Source organism: Simochromis diagramma, unplaced genomic scaffold (genome assembly GCF_900408965.1).
Source record: "Simochromis diagramma unplaced genomic scaffold, fSimDia1.1 OVJJ01000685.1, whole genome shotgun sequence".
Classification (NCBI taxonomy): domain Eukaryota; kingdom Metazoa; phylum Chordata; class Actinopteri; order Cichliformes; family Cichlidae; genus Simochromis; species Simochromis diagramma.
Window position 1 is genome coordinate 10,506,487 of NW_024387477.1, and position 27,485 is coordinate 10,533,971.

The window sequence follows — 27,485 nt, forward strand, 5'->3', positions numbered from 1 at the left end:
TTCTATAGTTTAATACTTCCTCAAAGCAATAACTGGTCTATCTCAGTTTACTTTATAAATGTCCTAGTTTGTTTCAGTTCAGGGATGAAATTAAAATACACACTACAACACTCAAGCTGAATGCAGCGATGCATTATGTCAACTGGCACAATGAATGCCCACTGATAAGTTTTAATAACTTTGGACAACATTAGAGCCTTGGGCCAACACTTTGAAATAAACTTGCACTTTAGTAAAATTACACTGTGATATACTTATTTAGGCGTGTAAATGATGGCTGCTTCTTCTTCCGTATGCATTCTCATAAGTTTTCATTATTCCTGCTAAGAACTGCAAATATGAAGAAAAATGAGTCGTATTCTTTAATTTCACATTACCTTAAGCTCACAGTAGAGGGCGCTCACTTCCCGCATACCATTGTAGTGGTGGCGGATGCCCCAAAGCTTACTGTTTGAAGCTGCATGTGGCAACAGAAGTGTACAAGATCTGCAGCTCAGAAGCATCCCCACTCATTTTTCATCTTCTACAGAGACCCGCTCACATAGCTTCACTACTGAGAGGAGGCAAAAAATATTTGGAGAGTATTCATTCCTCTGGTACTCTGGGGTAGAGTATGGCAAGTGGCTATAGCTCTGTGTCTCACTCACTTCCATTCTGTAACCAGTTCATTAATTTTAATTGACCTGGAGGCTAATAATTAAATTAATTTTCTAAGTAAAAAGGTTTTAGCAGTAGGTGGCATAACTTTTGATTGTTCTGTGGGCTCTGTTCGACAGAATTTGATGGAGATGGTGAGATAGTGTTGTGTTTTTTCCCTCCACCTCTCCAAAGTGATTGTCATGGTGAAGCGGGGAGAGAGGTGAACCATGTAATCTGGGCAGGCTCAGCAGCTCAGGCACTCTGGGAAACAATGCTTGGGAAATTACCAAGAGCCTGGCACAATTTCACTTGAAAGCATTATTTATCTTTAGGTTGTTTTGTACAAAACAACAGAAATACAAAAATGAGGATCACTGTGATACGGTTATTTCACCAGTGAAAAGTAACTGCTTTCATGGCATTTTGTACTACTTTGAGACACTTTACAAAAGCCTTTATGCATCTAATGCATTTTAAAGACTGCACCATTTCTGTTTAATAGAGCTTTACACAAATTACACACATAAATCCATCCATCCATCGATTTTCTTTTACTTATCCATTTCAGGGTTGAGGAGGGAGCTGAAGCCTGTCACAGAGCGAGAGGCAGGGTACACCCTGTACCGGTCATTAGTCTTATCACAGGGCTAAGTAATGACATATAATAAATATTGATCATTAATCTTTGATGTAAATTCATCGTTTACATCAAAGGAATTACAAAAGACCAAATACCCCACAAATACAATTAGCAGTTTACATCCTGTATGGGCGACTTTTGGAAAAAAAAGGAGGATACTTTTATTTATTGTATTTGTGTGTAGCAGGGAGGATCTGTTCTGGGTAAATTACAGTAATGTGTCTTAAAATGTTTAATAATTGTGAGGTGTTGTAAACTTGGACGTGCTCTCAGTAGATTCAGATTTAGTGTGTGATAGAAAAAAATGGATTCTGTCATTGCATTTAAATACAATGGTCCTCTTGGTTATTGTCAGAGCTATAAAAATGAATGGTGTAGACTCCTGTCTTCTTTGAAGTATGGACAGCTCCCTGGATGACAAATGAATGGGCAGGGAGGGATGCTGAGGCTGAGGATCTCTGATGGATGTTCATGACCTCTGGCCACAGTGTTTGAACCGGAGTGCAGAGAAAGCGATCAGTTGAATGTAGACAATGCTGACATGTTACTTGTGACCCATCTGGTGCATTTTTGGGGCATTGTCAGCTGTTCATTTTTGTCAAAATACAGAATACTATACAAATCCTTCAAGACAGAATCTGTCTGGCACCCTTGTAGGTGGCCTATTAAAATTAAATGGAAAGATCCAAAACTTTAATGGTCACAGTAGATAAAAATGTCAAGCGCAGATTTACCATTCTAATGTAAAACAAATAAATAAATAAACCAATAAAATTTGAGTGTGTTTGTTACAAAAAACCTGCATTTATTTGGCATACGATAAACAGTACTGTGCCAAAGTCTTCATTATTTCTTTATATATTGCAAATATAAATCACTGCACAGGAACATGTATTCATAAATAGAATGCAGCATGTAAAAACTTGCTGCCATTCTAATGAGCTTGAAAATCCATAATTGGTATGAGCATCCTCATTCTCCAACACAGCCACAGCTCTTTTTTTGGCAAGCTTTCTTATCATTTCTTTAAGTAGTCTTCAGGAGTAGTTTTCCAGCCTTGAAGGACAATCAAAGCTCTTCTTTGGATGTTGGCAGCCTTTTGTTCTGTTCTCTGTCAAGATGATCCCAATAATGCTGAAGTCTGCACTCTGAGGAGTCCAGTTCGTGACTGATGGTGTTCCTCTGTGTGTGTTTTCTAACTACATATGCTTTTTCTGCACCTGTAGTGCATTTAGGAACACTATCATGCTGAAAACATTGAGTCATTGGCAATCAGATTCTTTCCAGATAGGTATTGCAATCAAATTTTGGAAAATCTGACAGTACCTTTCTGCATTAATAATTCCATTAATGTTGACAAGATCCCCAACACCAAACTCTGACAGAGCCTCTGAGTAGACACTGACTATTTGTACCTTCTCCAGACTTCTTCCCTACATATTCATGACGATTTGTACCAAAACATCAATCCATAAGACCTGTTGCTGCTGATTTTCAGTCTAGTTCTTGTGTAATTTCGAGACAGTAACTCACCATTAAGATCATTCACTGGTGAAATTTCAGAGAATGAAGACCAGATGCGTCTCTCAGGTCCTGTTTCTTCTCTAGAATTTTTTTTCCCTAATTCTTAAGGCCATGACTTTCAGGTAATGCTCATCTGCTGTAGATATTTTTTATTTTTTATGTCCGCCAGATCTTATTTTGTCCTCTATTTGTCCAGTTATTTTAAATTCCTTAAGCACACTGCATACCATGCCACTAATAGCTCTTTGGGAATTACCTTGTGTATGTAAATACTATTTTATGTCTCTCAAAGGCTTTGTGTTGGCATTTTTTTGTAGATTTAACTAAACAAATGGGAACAAATGATGTGTTTTTTGATGAGCTGCTGGTAACAAAGTACCAAAAGATTTACTAAGTTGTCTGTTATGTGTAGACACAACACTTGATTTGAGTGTCTTTTTGTGCTTGAATGAGTCTGTGTTAAGTAGCGTAACAAACAAGCAAAAAGAACAGGACTGGACTGAACATGAACAGAAACAAAAAAGCAGTTACGTACAAAGAAAAACTTCAAAAAAAAAAAAAAAAAAAAAAAAAAAGGTCCAGCTTATACAAAAGTATACAAAAAAAACATCATATGAGTTATTAAGTATTAAGACTTAAATGCAGGGCAGCACAGAGAGAAATTGAAGGTGGCAGAAAGTCCCCCCCCACCTCCCCAGGGGGCAAAGGAACCAAGTTTTTTTTATTTACGCCACTGCTTTTCTATTAACTTCCCTTGGATGAAACAACAGCTGCGTGCCATCTGCAAGCGATCTAATATTGTTAGCGGTTTTCTGACATAATGCCCTGTAAAATTTTAACAAGCCCATATGCTCCAGATAGATGGAGGGCATCCAGCGTTAAGGAGACTCTTGATCCGTGAAGAACGGGGCATTAAAATTAGCATGCTGTTGCCCTGGTGACGGAAGCAAGCTAACCCGAAGCTGCACCTTAATGTTGACGTTTAGAAAGTTTGTTTGTAAGTGGAGCATTTTTATAAATTACCCATTCAAGGCTGCCGGGGGGCTAGCAGTAAAACCCGAGGAAACCCCTGTTACTGCTTGGTAAGGGGTCAGGGTTTGTGTGTGTGTGTGTGTAGCGGGGAGTTGGCAATTAAAACTTGCTGAGCAGCTAGCAGCAGCGCCACTACCGTTAAGCTACCTGCGCAGGAAAATACGGAGAATCTCGGATAACGGGAGGTCTTCTCACAAGGTAACGAATAACAACACGAATTTTCCAGCTCTGCTACTACAGAAAGTGAGGTCTGCTTTGTTAAATCACTGCTGTGGTAAATGGCGAAACATACATAGCAATTGCACACGTGTTTTGAAAATTGTAAGCAACGGTGAAACATGATAACAATTACTCCATATTATTTATTGGTTCATTTAGGGTCATTTTATTGATAATCTAATCTGTAATATTTTTATTTAAACTGGTTAAAACGTTTCTCTTTTTAAGGCTAACTGAAACTATTATAGGTATTTATATATTCTATACATTATTATTGTTACTTAATAAAATAAATTAATAAATGTGTTTGTATTGGCTTACAAACTTTGCATTTGGAATTTAATGTTGCCTTCTTACACTGCAAAATGTGGTGTTTAACTATTAAATTCAACTAAACGTAATGTCATCAGGGAAAAAAGTTTTAATTGATACACTTGTGAGATCATGTTAATAAATCTTTAGTTTAATCATGTCTTTTATTCTGGCTGTATTGTGGCTTTTATTTACAGATATCCTGTTTCACTTAATTAACCATCATATGTACAAAGTAAAATCGCCTTTTTAAGGTAAAGTCGAGTCCATTATGTTTATATTGCCCCAAATCAGAAAATCTCTGAGCTTCAAGTTTAAAATTTTCAGTGCATTGTTTAACTTTAATATTAAGAGAGTCCAGCTTTGCATAAAGACTTTTCTATTTGTGTCTATTTTCTTATAATAACTAATATAACCATAGTCCAAGAGTGAGTATTTGAGTAGGGTAGGTAAGTCTAATTGCCTGAGGGTAAAAGCTCCTCAGAAATCTTTCTGTATTGGCCGCTGGTACGCAGGAGTATCTTCCTGATGGGAGCATATGGCATGATGTTTTTTATAGTGAAGAATAACTAAAATAAAAAAAACTAAAATCAGGGGTGAAAAAGTCATTATAGTTAGCTTTAGCTTCTAAATATAACACCTTAAAATGAATCTCTGGAAGCAACTGGAAACTTGAATAAATCAGAAACAAAAGCAACTAAAAATAAATGCTAATTTTAAAAAAAGAAACTATGATAACTCTGCACGGCATGCTTTCAGGTGTGCAAGAGAAAACCTGACCTTAGAAGATGGTGAAAAAAAAAAATGCCAAAGGGCGTCACAGGTGCCCTTTCACAGACAAGACACAAAAGTCTGTTTCTCACATCGCAAGCAGCAAAGACCTGATCCAGCTGGATGATGAAGCTGAAAGTGACACCTCTGCAGCTCCTCCACAGCTCCACATAGCCATCCAAAGCTGGCAGGGCTTCCCAGACAGAGTTTACCTGCTGGCATCAGTAATCTATCAGAATAACCATCTGGAAAAGCCCGCTGCACAACGGTTAGTGAGTTATGGCAAAGAAAGAGGACTCCGGTTATCTGAAGTCAAAGATGAGGAGATGCATCGTGCAGCTTATGAGTTGGCCTTCAGCACACTAAAATGTAAGTTGGCAATTAACTGTTAGCTCAGGGTTATTTGTCGAACCTTTATTATTCCTTTTTTTGCCTTTCTCTGCCCGCCTGCCATATAAACATAAATCAACAACCTCATATGAGGAGCAGCTGATGTTTCTGTTCATAGTTTGTTTAGTTTGTTTTTGCCTTGAGATGATCTTTCACAACACTACAGAAGGGAAAATGTCTTAATAAACATTACTTTCTAGCATCTGATTGTTAGAATCTGACTGGTATTAGATCCTAACGTGGCAGTCTAATTGAGATCATGGGATGAGTCGTTTAAGGGCCTGAAACAATTAAAGTCTCATTTAACCATTAATAAAATAAGTCACTGTTTGCTGTGGGTGGATAACCAGTCTGTTACCTCAAGTGCAGCACAAAGCATACAATTTTTTATGATTAAGAAACTGAGATTGTCCTTTGATATAGTATTAAAAGTCATAAAAGTCAATAACAAAATACCAAGACTACATCTTCTCTGGGCCTGTGAAGCTGTGCTGACCCTCGACTTAAAAGTGTTAAAAAACAAACAAACAACAAACCGACAGATTAAAGCGATTCCTAATTTTTGATTTATACCTCTTGGTAATGGTCTGTGGTTTGGGTAAATGTGAAGCGACATCAGGAAACGTTTTCATCAGCTCTCATTTTGAATCATTTCTCTTTCTAGAAATTGCAAGAAAAATTGATTTGATTTCTGGCAAACAAACAGCTTTGGGCAAGTTAATTGACAGGTAGAATTGCATATAGATAGACTGATGAAGGGCGAGTAGAAGAGGGGGAAAAAAATGCTCGAGTGGTCATGGGGGAATTCTGCGTCATGCTACAAATCAATTTGTCCCTTAATCTGTTTGCTGGGACTAGGGTGAGGTCTGGGTGACCGAAGTCACAGGGTGTGTAATCACCATGGCAATAATGCAGAGGAGGCGAGCCAACAGCCAGGGCAGGAAGCCGGCTGGAATCGATTTAACGTGTTTTCAGTGGATGCCGAGGTCAGGTTGCTAGAACACCCCCATAGCCATGGATGATTTTTTTCATCTTCTCGCTGTGTGTCCACTGAATCTGGATGAATGTCAGACATACATGTTAAACAGTTAATGCAGATCACCTCAAAAATATCCATCATCACCAGCTCCAGCACCTCATTTGAGTAACTTATATTAGATTTGTAGCTCTAGGTCATCATAGCCTGCTTGCATTACCAGGTGAAACTAGGAAGATTGCTAAGGATAATAGAAGAGAAACTAGCAACTAGTAACTAGTAACAAAATTTAAAGAAAGGAAGGGTGGCTCAAGACTTCTCCACAATTTACTCCACATTTTACTTGTTTTTTTTTTATCACTCCTTTCTTATTATTTTAAAGATAAATACTGTTATAAGTTTGGACTAGACAAGGTAAGATCATTTAAAGAAGCTGTGGAGCCTCACCTCCTTGTGTTGAGTACTTGAGATAGATCAAGTCATTTTTACAGTAGGTGTGTATGTATATATATATATATGACTATTTTGTGTTGCAGAGACATTGCTAGTGACATACTTTAATCATGTATGTGTTTTGGATTCGTGTTTGTATTTTTGTGACGTTTGTGAGACAGAATGTGAAAAAAAAATCCATGAATCCACATGGTAGGATTTGTAAAGAATTTATTCGTAAATCAGGGTGGAAAATAAGTATTTGGTCAATAACAAAAATACAACTCAATACTTTGTAAACATAACCTTTGTTGGCAATAACAGAGGTCAAACGTTTACTATAGGTCTTTACCAGGTTTGCACACACAGTAGCTGGTATTTTGGCCCATTCCTCCATGCAGATCTTCTCGAGAGCAGTGATGTTTTGGGGCTGTCGCCGAGCAACATGGACTTTCAACCCCCGCCACAGATTTTCTATGGGGTTGAGGTCTGGAGACTGGCTAGGCCACTCCAGGACTTTCAAATGCTTCTTACGGAGCCACTCCTTTGTTGCCCGGGCGGTGTGTTTTGGATCATTGTCATGTTGGAAGACCCAGCCTCGTTTCAATCTTCAAAGTTCTCACTGATGGAAGGAGGTTTTGGCTCAAAATCTCACGATACATGGCCCCATTCATTCTGTCCTTAACACGGATCAGTCGTCCTGTCCCCTTGGCAGAAAAACATCCCCTTAGCATGATGTTTCCACCCCCATGCTTCACAGTAGGTATGGTGTTCTTGGGATGCAACTCAGTATTCTTCTTCCTCCAAACACGACGAGTTGAGTTTATACCAAAAAGTTCTACTTTGGTTTCATCTGACCACATGACATTCTCCCAATCCTCTGCTGTATCATCCATGTGCTCTCTGGCAAACTTCAGACGGGCCTGGACATGCACTGGCTTCAGCAGCGGAACACGTCTGGCACTGCGGGATTTGATTCCCTGCCGTTGTAGTGTGTTACTGATGGTGACCTTTGTTACTTTGGTCCCACCTCTCTGCAGGTCATTCACCAGGTCTCCCCGTGTGGTTCTGGGATCTTTGCTCACCGTTCTCATGATCATTTTGACCCCACGGGATGAGATCTTGCGTGGAGCCCCAGATCGAGGGAGGTTATCAGTGGTCTTGTATGTCTTCCATTTTCTGATGATTGCTCCCACAGTTGATTTTTTTCACACCAAGCTCTGCTTGCCTATTGTAGATTCACTCTTCCCAGTCTGGTGCAGGTCTACAATACTTTTCCTGGTGTCCTTCGAAAGCTCTTTGGTCTTGGCCATGGCGGCGTTTGGAGTCTGACTGTTTGAGGCTGTGGACAGGTGTCTTTTACAGTGATAGTTCAAACAGGTGCATTCATACAGGTACGATGGGGGCAGAAACGGCTTCAGAAGACGTTACGGTCTGTGAAGCCAGAGATTTCCTTGTTTGAGGTGACCAAATACTTATTTTCCACCCTAATGAATAATCTTTCAATCCTCATATTCTTTTCACATTCTGTCTCTCACATGTATGTGTTTTGGGGATTCGGTGGCTGACAAAGACTTTTTGCCACTGGATATGACTGTTTTTATGCAGAGACATTGAGCATACTTAATCATGTATGTGTTTTGGATTCGTGTTTGTATTTTTGTGACGTTTGCTGTGTAGATGAAGCGACACACCCTCGAAGCGTCTTAGTTTTTCTTCTTCCTCCTGCAAACACGCCAGCTTTTCGTGCAGAATTTGATTTTCTCCTGACACGCAGCACTAGGATGCTGGGAGTCACGACAACACACATGCATCTTGTAGGGACATTCAATGACTGATCCAAAACTGAACAAAGGTCAGATGTTAACCTAAAGAAGAAGCGCTTCACCAGCGAAAAGCACACAGAGCAAAATGTCAGTGAGTATGAACTGGTATTGATCTTTGTGATTATAACTCTTATCTGTTCTAAACAAAAGGTTCAGTGAACTCCATGTCGGTGGCGGAAGACACAGACACTCCCTTTCGGGGTGTTGTGAGGAGTGTCGAGCAATGCTAAATGTTATGGGGTTGGTGTTGAGGTTGATCTTTACCCTGGTGGAGAATTGCCATTTCATAAACAAAAGACAAAGCTGTTGGGATTTTCTCCACATCTTCTCCTTCTCTTACACTTCATTCTCACTCTTTTCTTCTTCTGTGCCTTATTTTGTCTCTTAAAAAAACAATTTTCCAGTGTAGCTCTGCTAGATCAGTGACCTAAAGGCAGGTTATGTTTTCAAGGTTTCATATCTTATTCAGTGGTCATGCAGTGTGCTGTCATTGCTTGAGGAATACGCTCGTGTTAAGCTGTGTAAAGTAATTTTTGTGGGAATGTGGTAGAAATTCATTTGACCTTGTCAGTAGCCATAAAAGCCCTCCCTCCTCCTCTTTTTTTGCCTCTTTCTACTGGCTCCTCTGAGTATTTCTGTCTCATTGTCCACTGGCCAACTGGGCTGCCAGGCTGTCAAATGACTGAGGCTGCTCTTCTCTCTGTGCAATGAGAAAGGGCCACTCTGTGTGCTATGCTGGACTTGGAGTATGAGACAAAGAGAGAAAGATTTGTCTTTTATTTTTTTTTGTCCTTGACCACAATCAGGGCAGTTATTACCACTATGCCTCAGCAAATATTAAATTGTCAAGATGCATAATACGTAAGATAGATTGAGCATTTAGCCCAAAGGTGAATGTATAACTTACTGCAGGTACCTTCAATGGCTGTTCCAATGTTAGATTAATGTGCAATTGGGTGTACTGATGCAGAACACTGTGAGACAAAGACCTGCTGAAGAGGAAAAAGAGACGCCATTCAGGTCTGGCTCTTGTGCTGAGCATTTGTTTGACTACAGGCACCATCAGTCACTGCTCATTGTGTAACACCTGGATGGAAGCCACACGACACATAACCTCAGTTCTGCATCCTACAGTGCCTCCTGCTGATTGAGGATGCATCATAATTTATTTAATTTTTTTTTTGTTAGACTCATTTCAAGCGACTGTTGCTTGTCAGACTTAAAAGAGTTTGCATCATCCCCCAGGTAAAAACCCAGCGTGGCGTCTGCTGTGCAAAGATGTCTCCTGTAAGTGATTTATAGCAGAATTCCCTCTGTGTTTTGCTCAAATTGCAGTGTGTGATTTATAGCATGTTAAAGACCATGACCTCTGCAGAATGAGGCGTCATGGCCTCTTTAGAGATCTGTTTTGCAGTGTACAGTGAGCGGTTATCTCTTAAGAGATTGTCTTTAAGGACTTCTGCAGTAATGGGGACAATTCTAAACCTTATTCACCTGCATCTGCAGTAAATTACACCACTGCTGATGTTGTAGAGTTCTGTTTCCTCAATTAAAGATAAGCTCTATCATGTGAAAACAGTTGTTTGTGTAGCCGCCTGTATGTGTGTGTGTGTGTGTGTACCTGCATGCAGATGCTTGCCTTGCCCTACACTGTATAGGGGTGCCCAGTGTGAATTTGTGATGTTGCGATAAGTTAACAGCAGTATGTGGTTTCCGTGGTGTCTCGGTGGATAGGGTCTGGTTTTAGATCCTATTTGCAGTCTTAGAGGTGTGTCTGTTAGGAATAGGAATCAACCAAAAGGCAAACCACCCTTGTGACAGACAAAATTTCAAAACTGTGGTTTCACACTTGAAGAAACACATGCATCTTATTGACAGCTTTCGCAGTTGTCTGTTTCTTCACTAGATGCGCATTCATATTAGAGAAATGATCCTTTTGCCCCATTCACTCACTGTGCAGAGAGCAAACGCTACCTGCAGAGAAACTTTGGAAGCAGCGGTTCTTTAATCCTAACATGATAGACGGGCAAGTGTTCCTGTCTCTCCATCTCATGCATATCGAAAAGGAGAGCCTGCTGTTCACAGATGGGAATGGTAAGGATAAGCCTGTTTGTTTTTATGTATATTTTAAGAGAAAGAATCCTGTTGGTTAGTGGGGCAGTTGCTGCTTTTATGATACGATAGCGTGGGTATGGGGGTGGAAAACCACTATAAACCGAGGAAAGATATCTTTTAGCAGTTTAAAGTCAGCCCTTTCAGACTTCTGTCACCTTTTTCATAAAGAAGGTCAAGAAGAGTTTCCCTGGACTAAAATGACAGAATTAAGTTATTGATTGCACCATAGCGGTGTGCAAATAATTTTTATAGGACAGCAAAGTATAGATGAGCAGGTACCTCTGTAATACTCTGTATACAACAAATTACAGCATCCCCATAATCAGGATGGATTTTTTTTTTAAATCCTTTCTTATTCCTGTTAAAAATTAAATATAATCAGAGATCGTGCAGTCAAAATGAGATGCCTCATTAAGGAATAATTACTATAAAAGCAAAAGTGAGCAAAAGTAGTGTTATGGGAAAAAAATATATCCAAGGTCATAAATGTTCCCACACTACCTTGTGTTATCCTTGGTAAAAACGTTCTAGGAGAATTAGACTAAAAATATCATAATGACGTGCATATGGTTAGATATACTTGGGATCATAAATTACTTGGTTACTTGAGGGTTAATTAATGGTGTGAATAAAATGGAAAATTGAATCATACTGGCACATACTAGCCTGGTATGAAAAACACGCTCGCGCTCTATGTTTGGCTTCACTGATTATGTCTCGATCTGACCTTTTCATTATTTTATATGCCATTGGTGTCATTATTCCTCCAATTAAATGGGCTCTCATAGCAAAGACACACTAAGTGAAAGAAAAGAACCAAATGAAGAATCAGATTAGGTCTAATTAAACACCAAATAAGCATTTAATCACGGGAAATTAAACCCCCGATCTAATTGAATTATCTTTTGAAATTAAATTGCTATCATTCGGGGTGCCTCTAGGAGACTCTTTTGTTCTTTGTCTTCATCTCCTTTAGCTCTTTTTTTGTGTGTTTTCATGTTTTTATCATTAGATGTGGATTCATTAATGGATAGGAGTAATTTATTGTGCCTTTGTCTCCTCCTCCAAATGGAGGAGTCGGGATTGGTTTCGAGGGATAATTAGACATTGATATAAAAGATGCATTAATATGCATCATCGTTACTCACTCACAATTAGTTATTGAAATCTCTGTTATTACATTTCTATCCTTTTAACCTTGTTTTATTATTCCTGTGCAGATCAAGAACTGCTGGAGGACATGATGATTGACAGCTGCTGTTATCTTACTCAACCAATGGTAAATCATTTCATATAATTTTATATGTCCGTAATTTCTCAGTTTACCTTGTTATCCCTCTGTGTATAGTTTTGTTTACCTTAGTGCTTCCACAAACACTCTCCAGTGTTCATGTCTTGCTGTTTACACTCCACATATTGTTTGTTCTATTCTCTCTGATGTTATAATCAGTAACAGTAATATTGATTTATTGCACTGACATGCTCCTCTCACCAACTCACAAAGCGCCTCGTTTTGTTCATATTCCCTCCTCTAATCAATGACAATGTCTCCCTTTGGAGTAAAAAACATCTAAACGTTACTATGTGGCAGAACATATCTGGCTGTGTATTATCCTTTATTACACCCCATTAATTAGCGATGAAATCAAAACAACCCAGGGGCAGTGAGTTTGTATGTACCATCTGAGTGTATTCTGCACAGTGTGTATGCTGTATCTGTCCTCTAACCAATTTTTATTTTGTTATGATGCTGTGTACTCGTAAAAGAAAGCTTTGTAGCACAGCCGTGAACCTACAGCCTTCTTAAATGAAGAGGTATCCTCTGGAGGAGGCTGGCATGTACTTTTGCCCTACTTTTAACACACCACATAAAAGATTCTGAGCAAAGAGGAGGGCTGCTTAAGCTGTTTTCTCCGACGTTCTGGATGGTGATAAAACATGGGCAGAATACAGAGCGACTGCGTGGCTGGTGAAGCAGGTGAAAGAGACGCGAAATGAAAGCGAGTGGCGGTGAATGTGCAAACAGAAAACAGAGCTGTCATAGAGTTTACAGATCGAAGATAGCCAGTGTCTATTTCAGCGAGGGCCTAAGCATACCCGGGCACATTAATACACATGAATATATGTGTTTGCAGTGTAATCCCCACAGGCACACAGATGTACACTTGCATCGTAGCCTTGTGAAATATGGCCCTGGGTGAAATGAATGGCTCTCCCTACGGGATAGTGGCAGGTCGTTACTCTGCATTTCTCTAGCTAGACAATAAAGCCCAGACACAATGAGACAGTCTTTAGAGCTCACTCTCACCTTCTTTTACACTCCTGGCATCTATAAAGTTCAACCTTGGTAGAGAAATAGAGACGGGAGAAAGAGGTGAATGAGAGCGAATAGACTGCATGTAAAAAAGGGGGTACATGAGGGTATTGGATAGGGAAGAAAAAAAAAAAAGTAGAACGGAAAAATGAGGGTATACATAGGCTTTGAGCCTAAAGCACATTTGATCACAATGGAGGAGGAAAATGAATCCTAAATCCCACAGAGGATGGAAGTAACCTGAATAAATTCTAGTCAGGAAGACAGAGAAGGTAGAAAGCATTTGACATGACAGAGTTCCAATCCACGTGTAAAATGAAGCATATGAAACTTTAATCACAGATAATGTAGTACATGCATTCGGGATATTTCATCTATAGTTTGTTCAGTTGTGTTATATCAGTAATACACTACTGAATTGAAATTAGCCCTGAAATTAAACAGAGTGAGATGAAGACAGTCTCAAGAGACTGGGATAAGAGTTGCTAAGCAGAGCTGACATGTTTACTGTTTCCCACCACGGGACACTGTTTCCAGGCAAGCTTAGTGACTGGGAATTTTCCCACACCCAAGTGTTTAACCTTGGTGAAGGACAAGTGGAATTTGAGGTAATGAGGGAAGTCGAGTGAGCTAAAAAGCAAAGCGCCACAACCTGTCTCAGAAATCGACCTTTCAAAAAAAGAAAAGAAAAAAAAGAAATTAAAGGCCTCTGTACCGAATAATAAGGACAACCTAATTCCTCCCCTAAAACAGAAACCTTTGTAGCGTTCTAACTTCTCTGCCCATTAGCCCAGTTGTGAGGATGTGGCAAGCTGTTTCTGCAATGGAGCACCATCTGCCACTAATGCGGCTGGTGCCCTCCCACCCTCAGGGGGAGAAAGGTGGGGTTAGAGAGAGGAAAGGACAGGGATATGGAAAGAAGTGGAGAGAGGAAGATAGTGAGTTTAAGGGAGAGCGATAATTGTAGGGGAGTGGTGGAAACATAACTCAGACTTCCTCCTAGTTTTAATTAAGTACCAAACGTTGGGTCATGGCAGGACATCCTTGAGCTACTGTGTGTGTGTGTCAATTGTGTAAATGAGAAACAGTTCAGTCACTGAATCAATACAGATAAATAGTATCAGTCCACAGTTCTCCTCATTATGTAGCCGAAATAGGGCCATTTAAAAACCACTGAACTACACAGATGCAGGTGTAAATTCTGGACGTGCAACATATGCTGACTTTTGAGCCGTTACCACTGAATAAAAACAAGGTTGTTCCTCAAGTTATTAAAATAAGAAATATTTCTATTAGGCCTCTGCTCTTGTTCTTGCTTTTAAATGAAACGTGGTGCCTTTTGCTCTTACACTCTAGCCAGACGAACAGATGAGCCTTGTTGCCGTCATGCTCTATGACTTCCAGAACAGGAAGTTCCTCCCTCGGGAATGCAAGGTGGACGAGATCGTACAGGAAGTTAGACATGTGGAGGACTACCTCCTCAGGTGAGGAAAAAAACAAAGCAAAAAACAAAAGCACAAAAAAGCTGAAATCACTGCGGGTGAAATTATTAAAAGACAGACACAATAAAACATGAGGAATTTTAGATGAAGTATTTAAAATCTACACAGCCTGGCTGGTATTGTCTTCATGTACATCTGCCTGTGTGTGGGTTTGTCATCACGTGTTTCTGTATTTGTTCTGTTTTGTTTTTTTTGTTTTTTTTTTTTTTAAATCTGTTTCATTGTCTTCAGAGAGATTTTGTAAAACAAACCCCAAACAAACCATGATAGCTCTGCAGCTGTGCAAAACACAGTGACAAAACTTTCCAGAGATAAAACAAAAGGTCAATTTGGCAGATGGAAGTAGTCCAACCCATGAGTACTGAGCAAGGGGAGTCAGAAGAAAGGAAGCCAAGAGCTCACTGGTTACCATTCACACATTCTTTTTTTTAATCTGTAATGTATTTGTATCTGGTGGATAAACATAAAAAATGTTCAAAGTTCAAAGAGAAATCTGGCCTGTGTGCTGTCATCACAAGGATGCCCCTAGTGTTTTTTTTTTTTTGTTTGTCTTGTGTGCAGGTTTAAAACCAAACTGGCTGCCTCTCTGGCCCGCTGCAGGATCAAACATGATCTCTTGTCCATTGAGTGTATCCTGCCAGAGAGTGTGAAGAAGAAGCAGCAGAGGTCGAGCAACCTTCCACTTTACGCATGGGTCAACACGCTGAAGAGCAGGTCAGCTGAGCATGCTGAGAGTACACGCTCACCTTCCCAGAAGCAGATAGCACACACTTATACATTTACACCTGTACATAAACACAGACGTGCACTGTAAGCATACCCAGGATGTGTCCACACGCACCTGCATTTACACAGACCTTTAACTTTGGGTGCTATCCAGTGTTTTATGGGCCAGGTACCCGGCTGACATCCAATTAAATGCTCGCCCTACACGCTGTGTGTGTGCGCGCGCTAATGTGTGTTCTTGCCTGGGCCTGACAGCCTGATTCAGTTAGGTGTAAATCCTGCTGCTGTAGACAGATTCAATCAGCAGCAACCCTCAGTGAGCTCTGGGACTGTAAAGGTCACCTGTTGGGACTAATGGTGTGTATGTACATGTGCACGTGTTTGTATGTGTATGTATGAATGTGTGTGTCTTAATGGCTTTTATAGACCATATTACTATTAAAGACTCTTAAAAGGCCAAATAGCAACTCTGACACTCTAACACTATTATTATCGAATAATGAGAGATAATGATAAGGAGAGGAGAGAGCCTTCCTCTTTCTGCTACCTCTGACCTTTTCGCCTTATCGCTCCTCTCCTCTTTTACTTCCAGTCTTGATGAGATCCAGAGTGTCCTGAAGAGCGCAGGTTTCTCTCAGGTCAAATCGATTGGGCAGTTGGAGGGCCAGACCTTCTGCCAGGATCCCCACTGTGGGGATATACTGGTCTTCCCTGCACAGCTGAAAGCTCAGCTGTACTCCACCAAGCTGCTCAGCGATCACAAACTCATCATCCAGGTACTAGGTGCACTGAGAGACGAGGTTTCTGACAATATCAGCCTCCTCTCTGAATACTCTAATATAGCTGTGGAATCTCTTTAGCTCCATCAGTCTTCTGTGATATTTATGATTTCACTTTGATAATGGACTTTCTCAAATTGATTGTAAGACTGAAATCGCTTATGCCAAGAAAGATTAGTTTGCCCAGATACAAATATTTCACATCACTTCCACTCATATGACTGTGCTTCACTTTGAGTCATAAAGAATTATCCTGTTTGGGAGGATTGGACAGTTTAATCATTTAATTTCTGCTTCATAAAAGTCAAGCTGCCACATAAACTGTGAACAGTACGCAGCACTACAACACAAGTAAATCAGATTTTTGTGGCCAGATTCAATCAAATATTCACTGCCTCTCCCTAATTAATCATCTCTCCTTTATATTTGTTCACTGACTCTCCATCACTCTTTCCATTTTCCGTTTTTCTGCTTTTTCTCCTCCTTGGTTTGCCTCATAGCATTGCTGCAACAAACTAATACTTCCACTCCCTGTGCCTGTAGGATAAGTCATGCAGCTTGGGCCCAAATGCTGTGTGCTCCCTGCTACACGAGGAAGGAGATGTTCTCATGGTGGGCTCCTTCTCCGGCCTCACTGTCTCCCACACTGCTGCCCTAATTGCAGAAAAGTATAAAGCCAACAGCATCAATTGGCCCAGCGTCTACGTTTGTGTCAACAACTGCACAGATGCTCAAAGGGAGGAGCTGGAGCTCACTGTCTCTGCAATGGGCTGCAACAGTAAGAGAAAACAGATGTATGTCCTTGAGTGGGCTGTCAGTATCGGTTTGTGTTTGTGTTGGGGACAAAAGAGATGACAGAAGAAGATGGAACAAAAGAAAGCACCAGGCTGTTAACTGTCTTTGTCTTTAAATGAAGTGAAAACTTGATATAGACCAACAAAGACTGGGCGAGTTCTAGTGAGAAAAATGGATGTTGCTGTCAACAAAAATCCTAGGGACTCATATAAACTCAGTGTGCTTTAAACCAGGTTATTTTGCTGATAGTGGCTGCCACCTCAGCTAGTCATTAGAGAAATAAAAAAGGGGAAGGAACAAAGTTGACATTTTTATGATTGCAAACGACGCCTTCAGGCACAGAATTTTTCTATAAAGAAATATAGTGGGACATCATGGATTTAAGCACGGAGAACATGTGCATGCCTGGTGCTGGTTATCATTATACTGTCTGTGTCTGGCGCTCAGATGTGAGACTGATACTGGAGGAATTCCAATCTTTGCACACCGGTGACAAGCGACTTCAAAGAGTGCGCGTTATCCTGTTGACCCCCAAGTGTTCTGTGTCTGCAGTTAGCAACCCAGTTGATTTCATACTACAAGAAAATGGAGGTAACGATTTAAGCACTGAGCCATACACTGTGGGCTTATTTACTATACTGATATAGACCTGGGAACATACAGTTGGTTAATGTGCACAAATCAAGATGTTGTGCACACTGGATATACTGTAGGATGTGATATATCAAGCTTACATTGTTTAAATGCAAATTATTGCTATTGCTTATCCTGTGCAGTTGTTGCAGTTGCATTCATAAAAAGTAAAAAACAAAAGCATGTCCTTAACGTTTTTATGCAACAGCTTCTAGTGAAAAAGCTCTAAACTAGCCTTAATATTAAAAATTGAACATTTTCACCCTGAACAAATATCTGATGGAAGTCTTTCTTTGTGGCATAACAACGAGCGGATAACATACTTACTTCAAGATGCTTTTATACCCACTCGAAGACAGTTAATAAAGTAAAGATTATTCTCTTCTCTTCTTTGTTTTTTCAGACACAGACCTGCTGCAGGACCTGTCCCAAGGCTCCATAGCCCAAAGCAAACTGGAATCCCTGGCAGCACAGCAGAGGAAGGATATTGATCATGCCTTGATGTGTGAGCGTACAACCACCTGCTCTCGTGCGCGCACCACATAATCTGAGTTTCAAGCATGCAGCCTCTCTGACACGATGTTGCTTACACTTCCTAATTATCTAATCTCCTATGCCATTAGGCTGAAGTCTGTGGTGTTCCTTGGAGATTCTCTGAGTTTTAATTAAGGACCCTAATGTTACACTGTGCTGGTCATTCACTGTCTTCTGCAGCAGTCTTTGCATATTTCAAAGTGTTTCGGTGTCCCGCTTTGTGTTGTATAAATTGTCTAGAGGTGATCGTGATAGACGTATTCTGTTTTATGCCGATGCTACTCTTTTAATCTGCTGTCAGTGTGTTTTTGCTCAGTTGTATTCTACTGTATATATTTATACGCTGCATTTTCCTCTGTTCAGCAGTCTGTATCAGCGAGTTATGCTCATTAGCTTCAATCCATCTTGTTTTGTTCAGGGGATCCTTCTGTCTCTGCTCTGGGATGTGTTCATTGAGCAGGTGGAGTCTGTAGGTTGGGGGAAATGTAAACTAGCTTCTCTAATTAAGCAGCTATTGATCAGCCCTTGTCTGTGGTTTTGCCAGTGTAGATGCTTTCTAATAGGACTAGTAATTAATGGCGGGTATGTATCGAGTGCCGTGGTTCAGTTGTGTCGATGGTCTCATTTCAGCGTCTCTCACACCTCCAAAGCCTTTTGTGTCTGTTGTGAAGCATCTAATTGCAGGACACCTGAATGACATTTTGGCCTGGTTCTAATCTTTTTGTCTCCGTTTCACCTCTCTCCAAGTTATATTTCACATTTGATTGGATTTGCCACATCTGAGCAGGTTTGCTTCTTTATCAGCCGAGTGTTAATTATTTCTGTCTGGCAATAATTAGCGAGCAAGAAAGAAATCAAAGCTCAAATGAAGGGAGTCGGACTGCCAGCAGCCAAACAAATCTTCAAGCCAGTCGCAGTTAAATAAAATGAGCAATGTACATGCATAAACAGCGCGAAGAAATTAATATTCAAGAGCACAATTTCTTCAAAGCGAGCAGTTGATGAGGAGGACGGCTCAGCTTGAATAATCAAATGTAATTGTTGTAAATAGGGATGAAGGGACACTTTTTAACTAAATGTGTGTGTTTTTGTGTATAGTCCCCAAAGTTTTGGCAGTAGTGTACTCCACATGCTCGTCATACCCAGAGGAAAATGCGGACGTGGTTAGAAAAGCGTTGCAGCAAGCCCAGGCCCGTGCAGACCAGGAGGGGGAACCAAAACAAGCAAAGTTCAGGTCAGCCTCACTCTCTGCACCCCGGTGTGCTTTCTGCTTCTGTCTCCATCATTGCCTTTCTTTGTCTGTTTGCATTGCTGTCTGTCTGTCTGTCAGCTTTGCAAGTTGTTTGTCTGCTTACCTTTAGACAGGCTTCTGTCAAAGCCTCAGCACACCTCAGACAGGAACAGAAGGAAATTCGGTGAAAATATAATCAAAGGTGCCATTTCATGTCTTTAAATGCTGTGTAAAGGCCACGGAAGAAACGATTTTCAGTCAGCTCGCCTTCCTGCTTTTTTTTTTTTTCCAGGATTCTTTTCTTTGTTTGTGGGGTTAAGAGCTAAAGTCTGGTTGAAGTTTTTCAGTCCTGTTGACTTGAATGCATCAAGGCTGAATCCTCTCTGCAGCAAGCTGGCCTGGTGTGCTGGCAGTGCCTTAGGCTAGCGTAAATAAAACAAAGGTAGTATTTCTGGTAGGGATCATACTGGTTTTACCCAGACATCTACTCCTGTGTGCAATGTTTGTGGATTTCAAATAACAAAGTAATAAAAAATTATAATTATAAAATGTGTATGTCAGTAATCAGAAAAAAAATATCTTCAGCTGTTATTCCAATGTGTTTTCTTAATGTCACTGGTTATGTTTTTTAAACTGTATTTTCCTGTTTTGCTGCGTATGTGTGTGTGTTTCATTCAGGCCAAGCCCTTCCCCTTTCATGTCCTCTGAGTATCCAAAGGCCATGGATGAAACAGACAGTTTCTTCATGCTGGAGCCAACAGAGCACACCAATGGCTCCTTTCTGGCTGTTCTTACCAGAGTGGTAAGCATCACTTTAGCAGATGAGCAAAGGAATTCTCTAATAAGCCACAATATACGCACCCTTGTTAGTAACTACTTTATTTATCCTGAGAATATACTGATGTACAACAGGACCTCAGTTTTAATAATGTGTTAAGGAGAGTTGTGACCACACAAAATTAACCATTTAAAGCCGGTCGGAGTAGACACGCTCCATTTTGCGTAACTATTTTAAAATCACGATAGCACTGCAACCACGTAAGCTAGCGCAATAATTTTTTTTGCATATGAAACCGGAGGAGTTGTACTTACATTTTATGCCATCAGCTTGTCCTAGGTCACGGTTTCCTTCCACATATAGCTTTGCAAAAACTGCATAAAAAGCACTTGCAGCAACAAAAACATAATATTCCAGAAACACGCTTTGCCGATCCGATCAGCTGTTTGTAACACTTCCTACGTCCATCAGCGCGAACTATCGCATGTCCGCCATGACCTGCCCGAAACCGGAAGTGACGTCATTTTGCGGAAATGTAGTTTTTTACCATCAGGGCCTTATGAGCCTATACTGGTGTTTTTAAAAGTTATGTTTGACTTTATGACTTTCTGTGTCATTTCTGGGATGCTTAGGACTCATATTGCACTGCTGGAAATAGTTTATTTTGATGCATATGCTGCTTTTTTGCAAATTTGCATTATAATATTTATTTTCGTTTTTCCTGCAGTGTATAGAAATTGGTGTATTTCAAAAATAAAACTATGAAGACACTTAAAATAAATTTCCTGTGGTGGGAAACTATTTTGTGCAACTTTCTTGTCTTTACAGTTTTCAGGGATAAGCCTCTTAAATTTCTCTAACTAGAAATATATGTTAAAAAAACAAAAACGATTTTCAATTTTTTTGTAGTTTATTGCACTTTTTTGCAATTTATGTAATTACTATGCACTTAATGCAGACATATTATTAACATTTGGGCTATAATGGTTGTATTGATGTATATCAACTTGAAATGCTCCCAAAAATGGCACTACAAGATGTAAAAATATAATATAAGCTCTGGCGGACTTGGTTCTATGGTAGGTCTTAAAGGGTTAATGTACATGTACACAGAAAACACTTCTCATCACAGAGCAGCGCAGCTCCTATTGCTCCTTCATGAAGCCAGTATGAAATCTTACAAAGCTGCTTTTTCCTTGTTGATGTCTGAGTGCTGCAACCACACTGTAAAAAGCCGCATCTGTCTTCGCATGCAGAGTCAACACTTTGTAATGTTAGCTACATTTTGCTTCTTACATGGGATCAGTGATAACTAAGCTCTGTGAAAATGAAATTCCTCCAGGCCCCTGCTGCTGCTACTTTTAGGCAGTGCAGCCAAAGAGATAAGTACAGGCAAATTTAGCTCATTTACAGTACTGTGTAAATGTCTCGAGTGACCCGTCGTGTCTTTTATATTTTGTTTCCAAGGAGTCAAACTTTTTTGAGGAGTAAATCTGGCAGCTTAATGGTTTTTGGTTCAAATCAATGACCATAGAAGGTCAGGAGGCTCTGTCACGATTTGGGGCTTCATTTCACCCGGTGGTGTTGGGGATCTTGTCAAAGTTGATGTAAGTATTAAGACAGTAAAGTAAAGTCAGATTTTGATCCACTATGCAATACCATATTGAAAGAATCTGATTGGCAACAGCTTCATTTCTCAGCAAACACACACATTTTAACAGCGAAGGGAAGAAAAGTCACCAACATCCAAAGAAACGCTTTGGATGTCTTTCAAGAAGCCTGAGAACTATACCTTAAGACTACTTAAAGAAATTAAAGAAAGCTGCCTAAAAGAGCTCAGACTGAAAGAATGAAGGTGGTAAATTGACTGGTTCTTATGTAGTGCTTTTCTGCTCTAACTGAGCACTCAAAGCACATTATTCCGACATTCCACAATCACCCATTCATGCAAGCACTTTTTTTTTTCTATGCTTAAGCAACTTGGTGTTAGTGTAGTGTCTTGCCTGAGGATATTTGGCACGTTGACTGGAGCAGGCAGGGATTGAACCGCCAACCATTCGATTAGTAGTACTGCTCTGCCTCCTGTGCTACAGCTACCCCAATTATTGGTTCTAAAGCGCGTTAAAAAAATGTCTATTTTTGCCTTTTATATATTCTATTTTCTTTGTACATGTTTCAATTACTTACTGCAGCCTTTTCTAATTTTACTAGCAAACCATAAAGAAACAAGGAATGGCTCAAGACTTTTGCACAGCACCGTTAAAATGATAAGCTGTTTAAAAATAAAAGATAAACAGATGAATCAATAATGATTAAAGGAGATGCATGGTGTGGTAAATGTCACTCTGCCATTTATGACTGTCTCAGTATCGTGTAATGCACTTTAAATGTCTAAGTATTAACACATACTTGGCTGTATTCCCAATACGCCACTAAAACGCACAGATGAATGTTTTCTCATTTAGGGTTAATATAAGAAACAGTAGAGAAATGGGAACAGTAAAAAGAGGAAATGATAGTTTCCTACAATCTCTACATATATTTCTCATTTTCCTAGCAAACTATAGAGACATAAAGGGTGTCTGAATACTTTTGCACAATACTGTAGCATCCGTCACTGGCAAGCTGTCTGGTTTCAAGTGACAGATAAGTTCCATCATTAGTCCTGGACCTGACTGTGTGCCTCGCCGGTATGATACCAGGGTGTCATGCTGCTGACTTTTGTAAGACCGGCTGACAGTTTATTTAGCCTTCAAAATGAAAATGCTGTGTACCGACAGAGGTTGTGTGTGTGTGTGTGTGTGTGTGTGTGTGTGTATGGTTTTCACAAGCACAGACAGAATAGATTGGGTGATCCTTTATTTATGTCTGCAGAGAAAATATCTTGTTCTTCTTCCCCTGAGTCAGTCGGCTCTCTCATAGATAAACACAGACAACGGTGAAATAAGTTTAATTGGCGAAGCTTATTAGTGTGGGGAATTGTGATGAAGTAGATACACTGAGCTGGCTGCAGTCTGTCAAAAACAAGCAACTACTGGGAAACTGAAGCATGAACCATTTGAGTTGTTATGATATTTGGAGAGAAGGCAGGCAGTGCACAGGGACAAAGCAGCAGAAGCTGAGATTGGGTGAACATGAGGATCACAGTGTGTGACGGGCACTTGGTGAGACCCTTGAGGAAAGGGAAAAAGAACGGGTGGAAGGAGGTCACGGTGCTAGAGGAAATGAGAATGTCGGGTCACAGATGCAGGCATCTTTTCCTGGTTTACTTGGCATCTAGACTGAAGGTGTGACACGTAGGTGAAGAAAGAGAACATTGCCTGAACACAAACGCATAAGTCTGAACATGAGAGGCCAAAGTCAGTTTGAGAGCAAGTTGTTAAGAGTCAAATCTTGGGTTTTGCAGCCCAGAGGAGAAGAAAAAAAGGGCAGAGAGAGGGATTTAGTTTTGTTGCTGTAATGTGTTTGAGAGCAAGTTTTGATAATTTTGGGACTTTTCTGTGAACAATGGTAATTGGGATGCACTCTGTCTCTCTCAAATTCTTTTGTGGTTTCTAGTCACGGGCTTTGATTGCTTAATAAAAACTCTCCCTCAAACGCATCTGCTCTCCAATCCACTTTCATTTTCTTCTCTTTGCCTGTTCTGTCTGTCTTCCTCGCCCTCGTTTATTTGTGTAGGTGTCTCTTTAGAGAGACTCTGTCCCAACTGGCTGCGGGTGCGCTGTGTTGCACTGGATCTTCAGGGTTGTTTTGGTAAAGGTGCATCAGCAATTCTCATCAAGTGTTTGTGACCGTTCTTCCCCACATCCTCATAATTCACAATATAGACCACCCCTCCCCATTACCGCCACAACATTATGAAATCTGCTTTCATGCTTTTGATGCCAGCGCGAGGTTATTAAGCCATCTTACCCCCACGGGGTGTGACGGAGCTCTCCCGCACCGTTTCCCTCTGACCATCCATCATGTTTTATACCTCCACAGATAGGAATGAAAAGATAATCAAAGTGCTGTAATGGTGCCTCAAACATGATTTTTTTTTCTTCTCGCCATACCTGCAATAAACTCAGCTAATCAAAAGTTATTGTGGCACACTGAAAAGCGTCATAAAAATAGCAATTATATAAGTGTTTGAATGCTGTCTGGCATATATTGCCTGTTGTAGTGGTGCCCACTGAAGTTCTTTATGAGCGGGAACAGCTGGGGACAATAAAGATATTCAAGTGATGCGTTTCTGGCCTAATTTCCCGAGAAAGCGACCCACGTCACAGGTGGACCTTTATCTAAAAAAACAAACTGCTGCTGCTGACGGATTAATTTGGACAGTATTAATGGGAGATCCAATGCCCTCCAACATTGTCTTTATTTTCTTTTTTGTTCATAAATTTGGAAGCTGTTGACGAGATTCATTTCGGACGTAAATGTTAACAAAAGAGTGAGTTCAAATCCAGGAACTGCTGTGGCAGCTGAGTTTGGCAGAGAGTAGACGGAAGCGAGAGATTTACAGAGTATGGCATAGTTGGTTAGTGGAGATGGAGTAAGTGAGATTTACAGAGGTGAAGGGGAAGAAAAGGAGGCGAGGGAGAGAATCTGTTGAATAATTCAGCGCCCCCTCCGTCTGTATGAGTTAACGTCAGTGAAGTTCAGGGCGTCCACCAAAGACTGCATTACTGAGGTGCTTCTAGAACCATGTTTACCTGCCTAGAGTGCATCGAAGCACGCGGTGTCACACAGGTGCAAGATTCCCACCTTGACACAGTGTGCATGCACACATACAGAGAAATGATGTAGACTTATGGACAGCTTGTACAAACGCCTAAATGCATTTGCATTAAAGCACAGGCAAACACTCAAAAACTAAATACACACAAAGACTCACGCAGGCTGCATGTCCCTGTAGTGTGCACTGTGCTTGTGAATAATTCAGGCATTGAGGAGAGCAGTGGGCTGCTGCTGAGACAGCAGGTGACCCTGCAGCCAGCAGCAAGGACATGGTGGCTTCCTTTCCTGTCCTCTCTCCTTTTTCTCTCCTCTCGTCTCCAAAAATTTGTTTTTTGAATAAACATTAAATACAGTTAAAATGTACCATTCAGTGCACTTCCCCTTCCATGCTAATCACTTAAAAGAACAATGTCCATTAACAAATTTTCATGAAACGCTGCATTTTTCATGTCCCTATTCTTTTTTTTTTTTTCTTCCAATTCTCAAAAGCCTGAGCCAGCAGTCAAAGAGGCACCAAACGAGGTGATCGCCAGGGCAAATGCAAAAGGCATACTGGACAAACTGGGCTCCAACCACCTTACTAGAAAAGAACACCACGAAAACAGCAGCAGGATGAAAAAAGCAGCCAGTGTTCGCACTACCCAGTCCCAGCTCTCTGTCAGCATTCAGCCCAAGCATCATCAGACCAAGAGGAGTGACAGCGCTGTGCTCTGTGGACATCAGGATTTTACTAACATGAAGCAGTCTTCACAAGGTGGGTGTGCACCCAACAGTCAAATAACTCAAGTCAGCTGAATGTGCAGTGGAGAGAAAAGACAGATACCACTCTCATGTGTCCATTAAAACTAAGCTAATGACATCTAAGTTAGAATAAAATGTGGAAATGAGGGCAGAGCTTGCCTACATCTCTAAAAAAGAAAAGAAATAGGCTGTGGATAATTAAGTGTCACTGATTGGTTGCATCATCTATATTTAGTAATTTTTTTTTTCAAGCTGGGATTTATAGATGTTGTGTACCAGTAGTAATGTTTAGTTTGGTTGGAAGGAGTTCAGCCTTTTCTCCTTAGCCTCCTACACTTTATTTCAAAATGATAAATTCCTTTTTTGTCCCATCTTATTGTTTTTATCCTTTAGAAAAACCCAAATCACTGCGCTTGCAAGCCACAAAGGGCACCACATCAAGCTCGTTCTCTTACTCCAGACCAGAATGCAACAGCTCCTCCTGTTCCTCTTCCAAACTAGAAAAAAGCTTACACACTGCTCCTGTCACCACCACTCTGTGTTATTCTTCTTCTTCTGCCGCTCCTGCGGTCCCAGCGGCCCGCTCACGTGGACCTCAAAAGGAGGTGCTGAAACCTGTGCTCTTCGTCCTGCCTCCCGTTCACTTCCCCAACTTTTTTCCACCCCAGCACAGCCGATCCAGATTCAGCCCCAGCCTCAGCTGCAAGTGGAAGAGACAGACTCCGATTGTTTCCTCCTGCTCCGGCGGCAGTCTCTCCAAAGATGCTCAGGAAATTCCCGTCCTCACACGTTTTGACCTCACAAACACAAAGAAGAGCATAAAGAAGAGCTAGCCTTTGTATCAAATGTCTAATGAAATAAAGCTAGCAGTGCCTAAAACCTGCACGAGAAGTTCCGCGTTGTTAATGAACTGCTTCATGACACACAGCATGTGAATGTTGTCTAACCCTAAACATTATTACTTATCGTAATTTAAGTGTCATTGTGTGCCATAAAGAACAACCTAGTCAAGTCCAGTCAGACTGTATATATTTATATTTCTGTGCCGTGTTATTTCAATGTCAGCACATGATGAAGGCCTATATTTCTGCACTTCTACTGACCTGAAAAATTAAAAAGGACATTTTTTTTTTTTCTTTTGGTAATGCATTTATTGTCACAACAGCTTACATTTACATGGTGTGGAGATGGGTGAAGAGCAGAAATGAAATGATTTATAGCATCTCTCTAGTTTGTTTAGTGTGGTTTTCATTTAGATCAGACTGCATTCACAGAGTTCACACTGAGTGCAGGTGGTGGCCCCGGGCCAAAGGAGCGCCGTTAAAAACTTTTGACAGCAGTGACAGCTGACACTCTCTCTCTCTCTTTTTTTTTTTTTTTTTTTACTGCTATAAGTGCATATCTGTGTGTGAATATTTGTTTGTGAGTGGGAGGACACTGGCTGGATTTACTGAATTTCTCCTCAGCTTATGGCACAAATCTGATCTTTTTTGGTGTCCAGCAACATGAACACGCTTCACATCTGCCAAGTCGAGCGGAGTTTCTTGCTTCTTCGTACATTTTAGGTATATGTGGTAAAGTTTCCTGAGGAATTTAAGTTGAAAAGAAGCAATGTTACATTCCTTTTCGATAATGTATGCAGGAAAAAAATACAATCTTAACTGATTTTTAGCACATTAAAAACTTTCTTTTGCTGATGGACCCATTTGTTAAAACTCGTTAAAATACAATCCTTATTTGTGTGTTGTAGATTAGGCAGAAAGCAAGCTTTTAATTATGTTTGGTAAAAGGCCGGATTATTTTTATTATTTTCTTTTTGTGCCAGTGTGTAAATCCAGTTATGGTCAAGTGGAA

The 27,485-nt window shown here is 40.4% G+C and overlaps 1 protein-coding gene across 3 annotated transcripts; it reads left to right on the forward strand.

Annotated features, from left to right (window-relative positions):
* The first annotated feature begins 3,501 nt into the window (after positions 1 to 3,501).
* On the forward strand, positions 3,502 to 27,389 carry LOC120723869 (putative methyltransferase NSUN7). Of its 3 annotated transcripts, XM_040015665.1 has the most exons (13): positions 3,502 to 4,033; positions 5,126 to 5,506; positions 12,097 to 12,155; positions 14,547 to 14,674; positions 15,254 to 15,406; positions 16,011 to 16,194; positions 16,741 to 16,975; positions 17,440 to 17,583; positions 18,029 to 18,130; positions 19,258 to 19,393; positions 20,069 to 20,192; positions 25,380 to 25,644; positions 26,025 to 27,389. In XM_040015665.1, exons 2-13 carry the CDS (start codon positions 5,155 to 5,157, stop codon positions 26,462 to 26,464), a joined length of 2,322 nt encoding a protein of 773 aa, XP_039871599.1. In that variant the 5' UTR covers positions 3,502 to 4,033; positions 5,126 to 5,154; the 3' UTR covers positions 26,465 to 27,389. The 3 variants fall into 3 exon arrangements, with proteins under 3 accessions (XP_039871599.1, XP_039871601.1, XP_039871600.1); XM_040015667.1 differs by lacking the exon at positions 5,126 to 5,506 and having other exon boundaries at positions 3,503 to 4,033; XM_040015666.1 differs by lacking the exons at positions 3,502 to 4,033; positions 5,126 to 5,506 and adding an exon at positions 8,545 to 10,855.
* The last annotated feature ends 96 nt before the right edge of the window (positions 27,390 to 27,485 follow it).

What these genes read in the sequence shown, in the direction of transcription:
- LOC120723869 (XM_040015665.1), top strand. Translation starts at nt 5,155, where the DNA reads ATGGTGAAAAAAAAAAATGCCAAAGGGCGTCACAGGTGCCCTTTCACA. An exon ending in GTTATCTTACTCAACCAATG is followed by an intron (nt 12,156 to 14,546) that starts GTAAATCATTTC and finishes CTTACACTCTAG; the next exon opens with CCAGACGAACAGATGAGCCT. An exon ending in GTGGAGGACTACCTCCTCAG is followed by an intron (nt 14,675 to 15,253) that starts GTGAGGAAAAAA and finishes TCTTGTGTGCAG; the next exon opens with GTTTAAAACCAAACTGGCTG.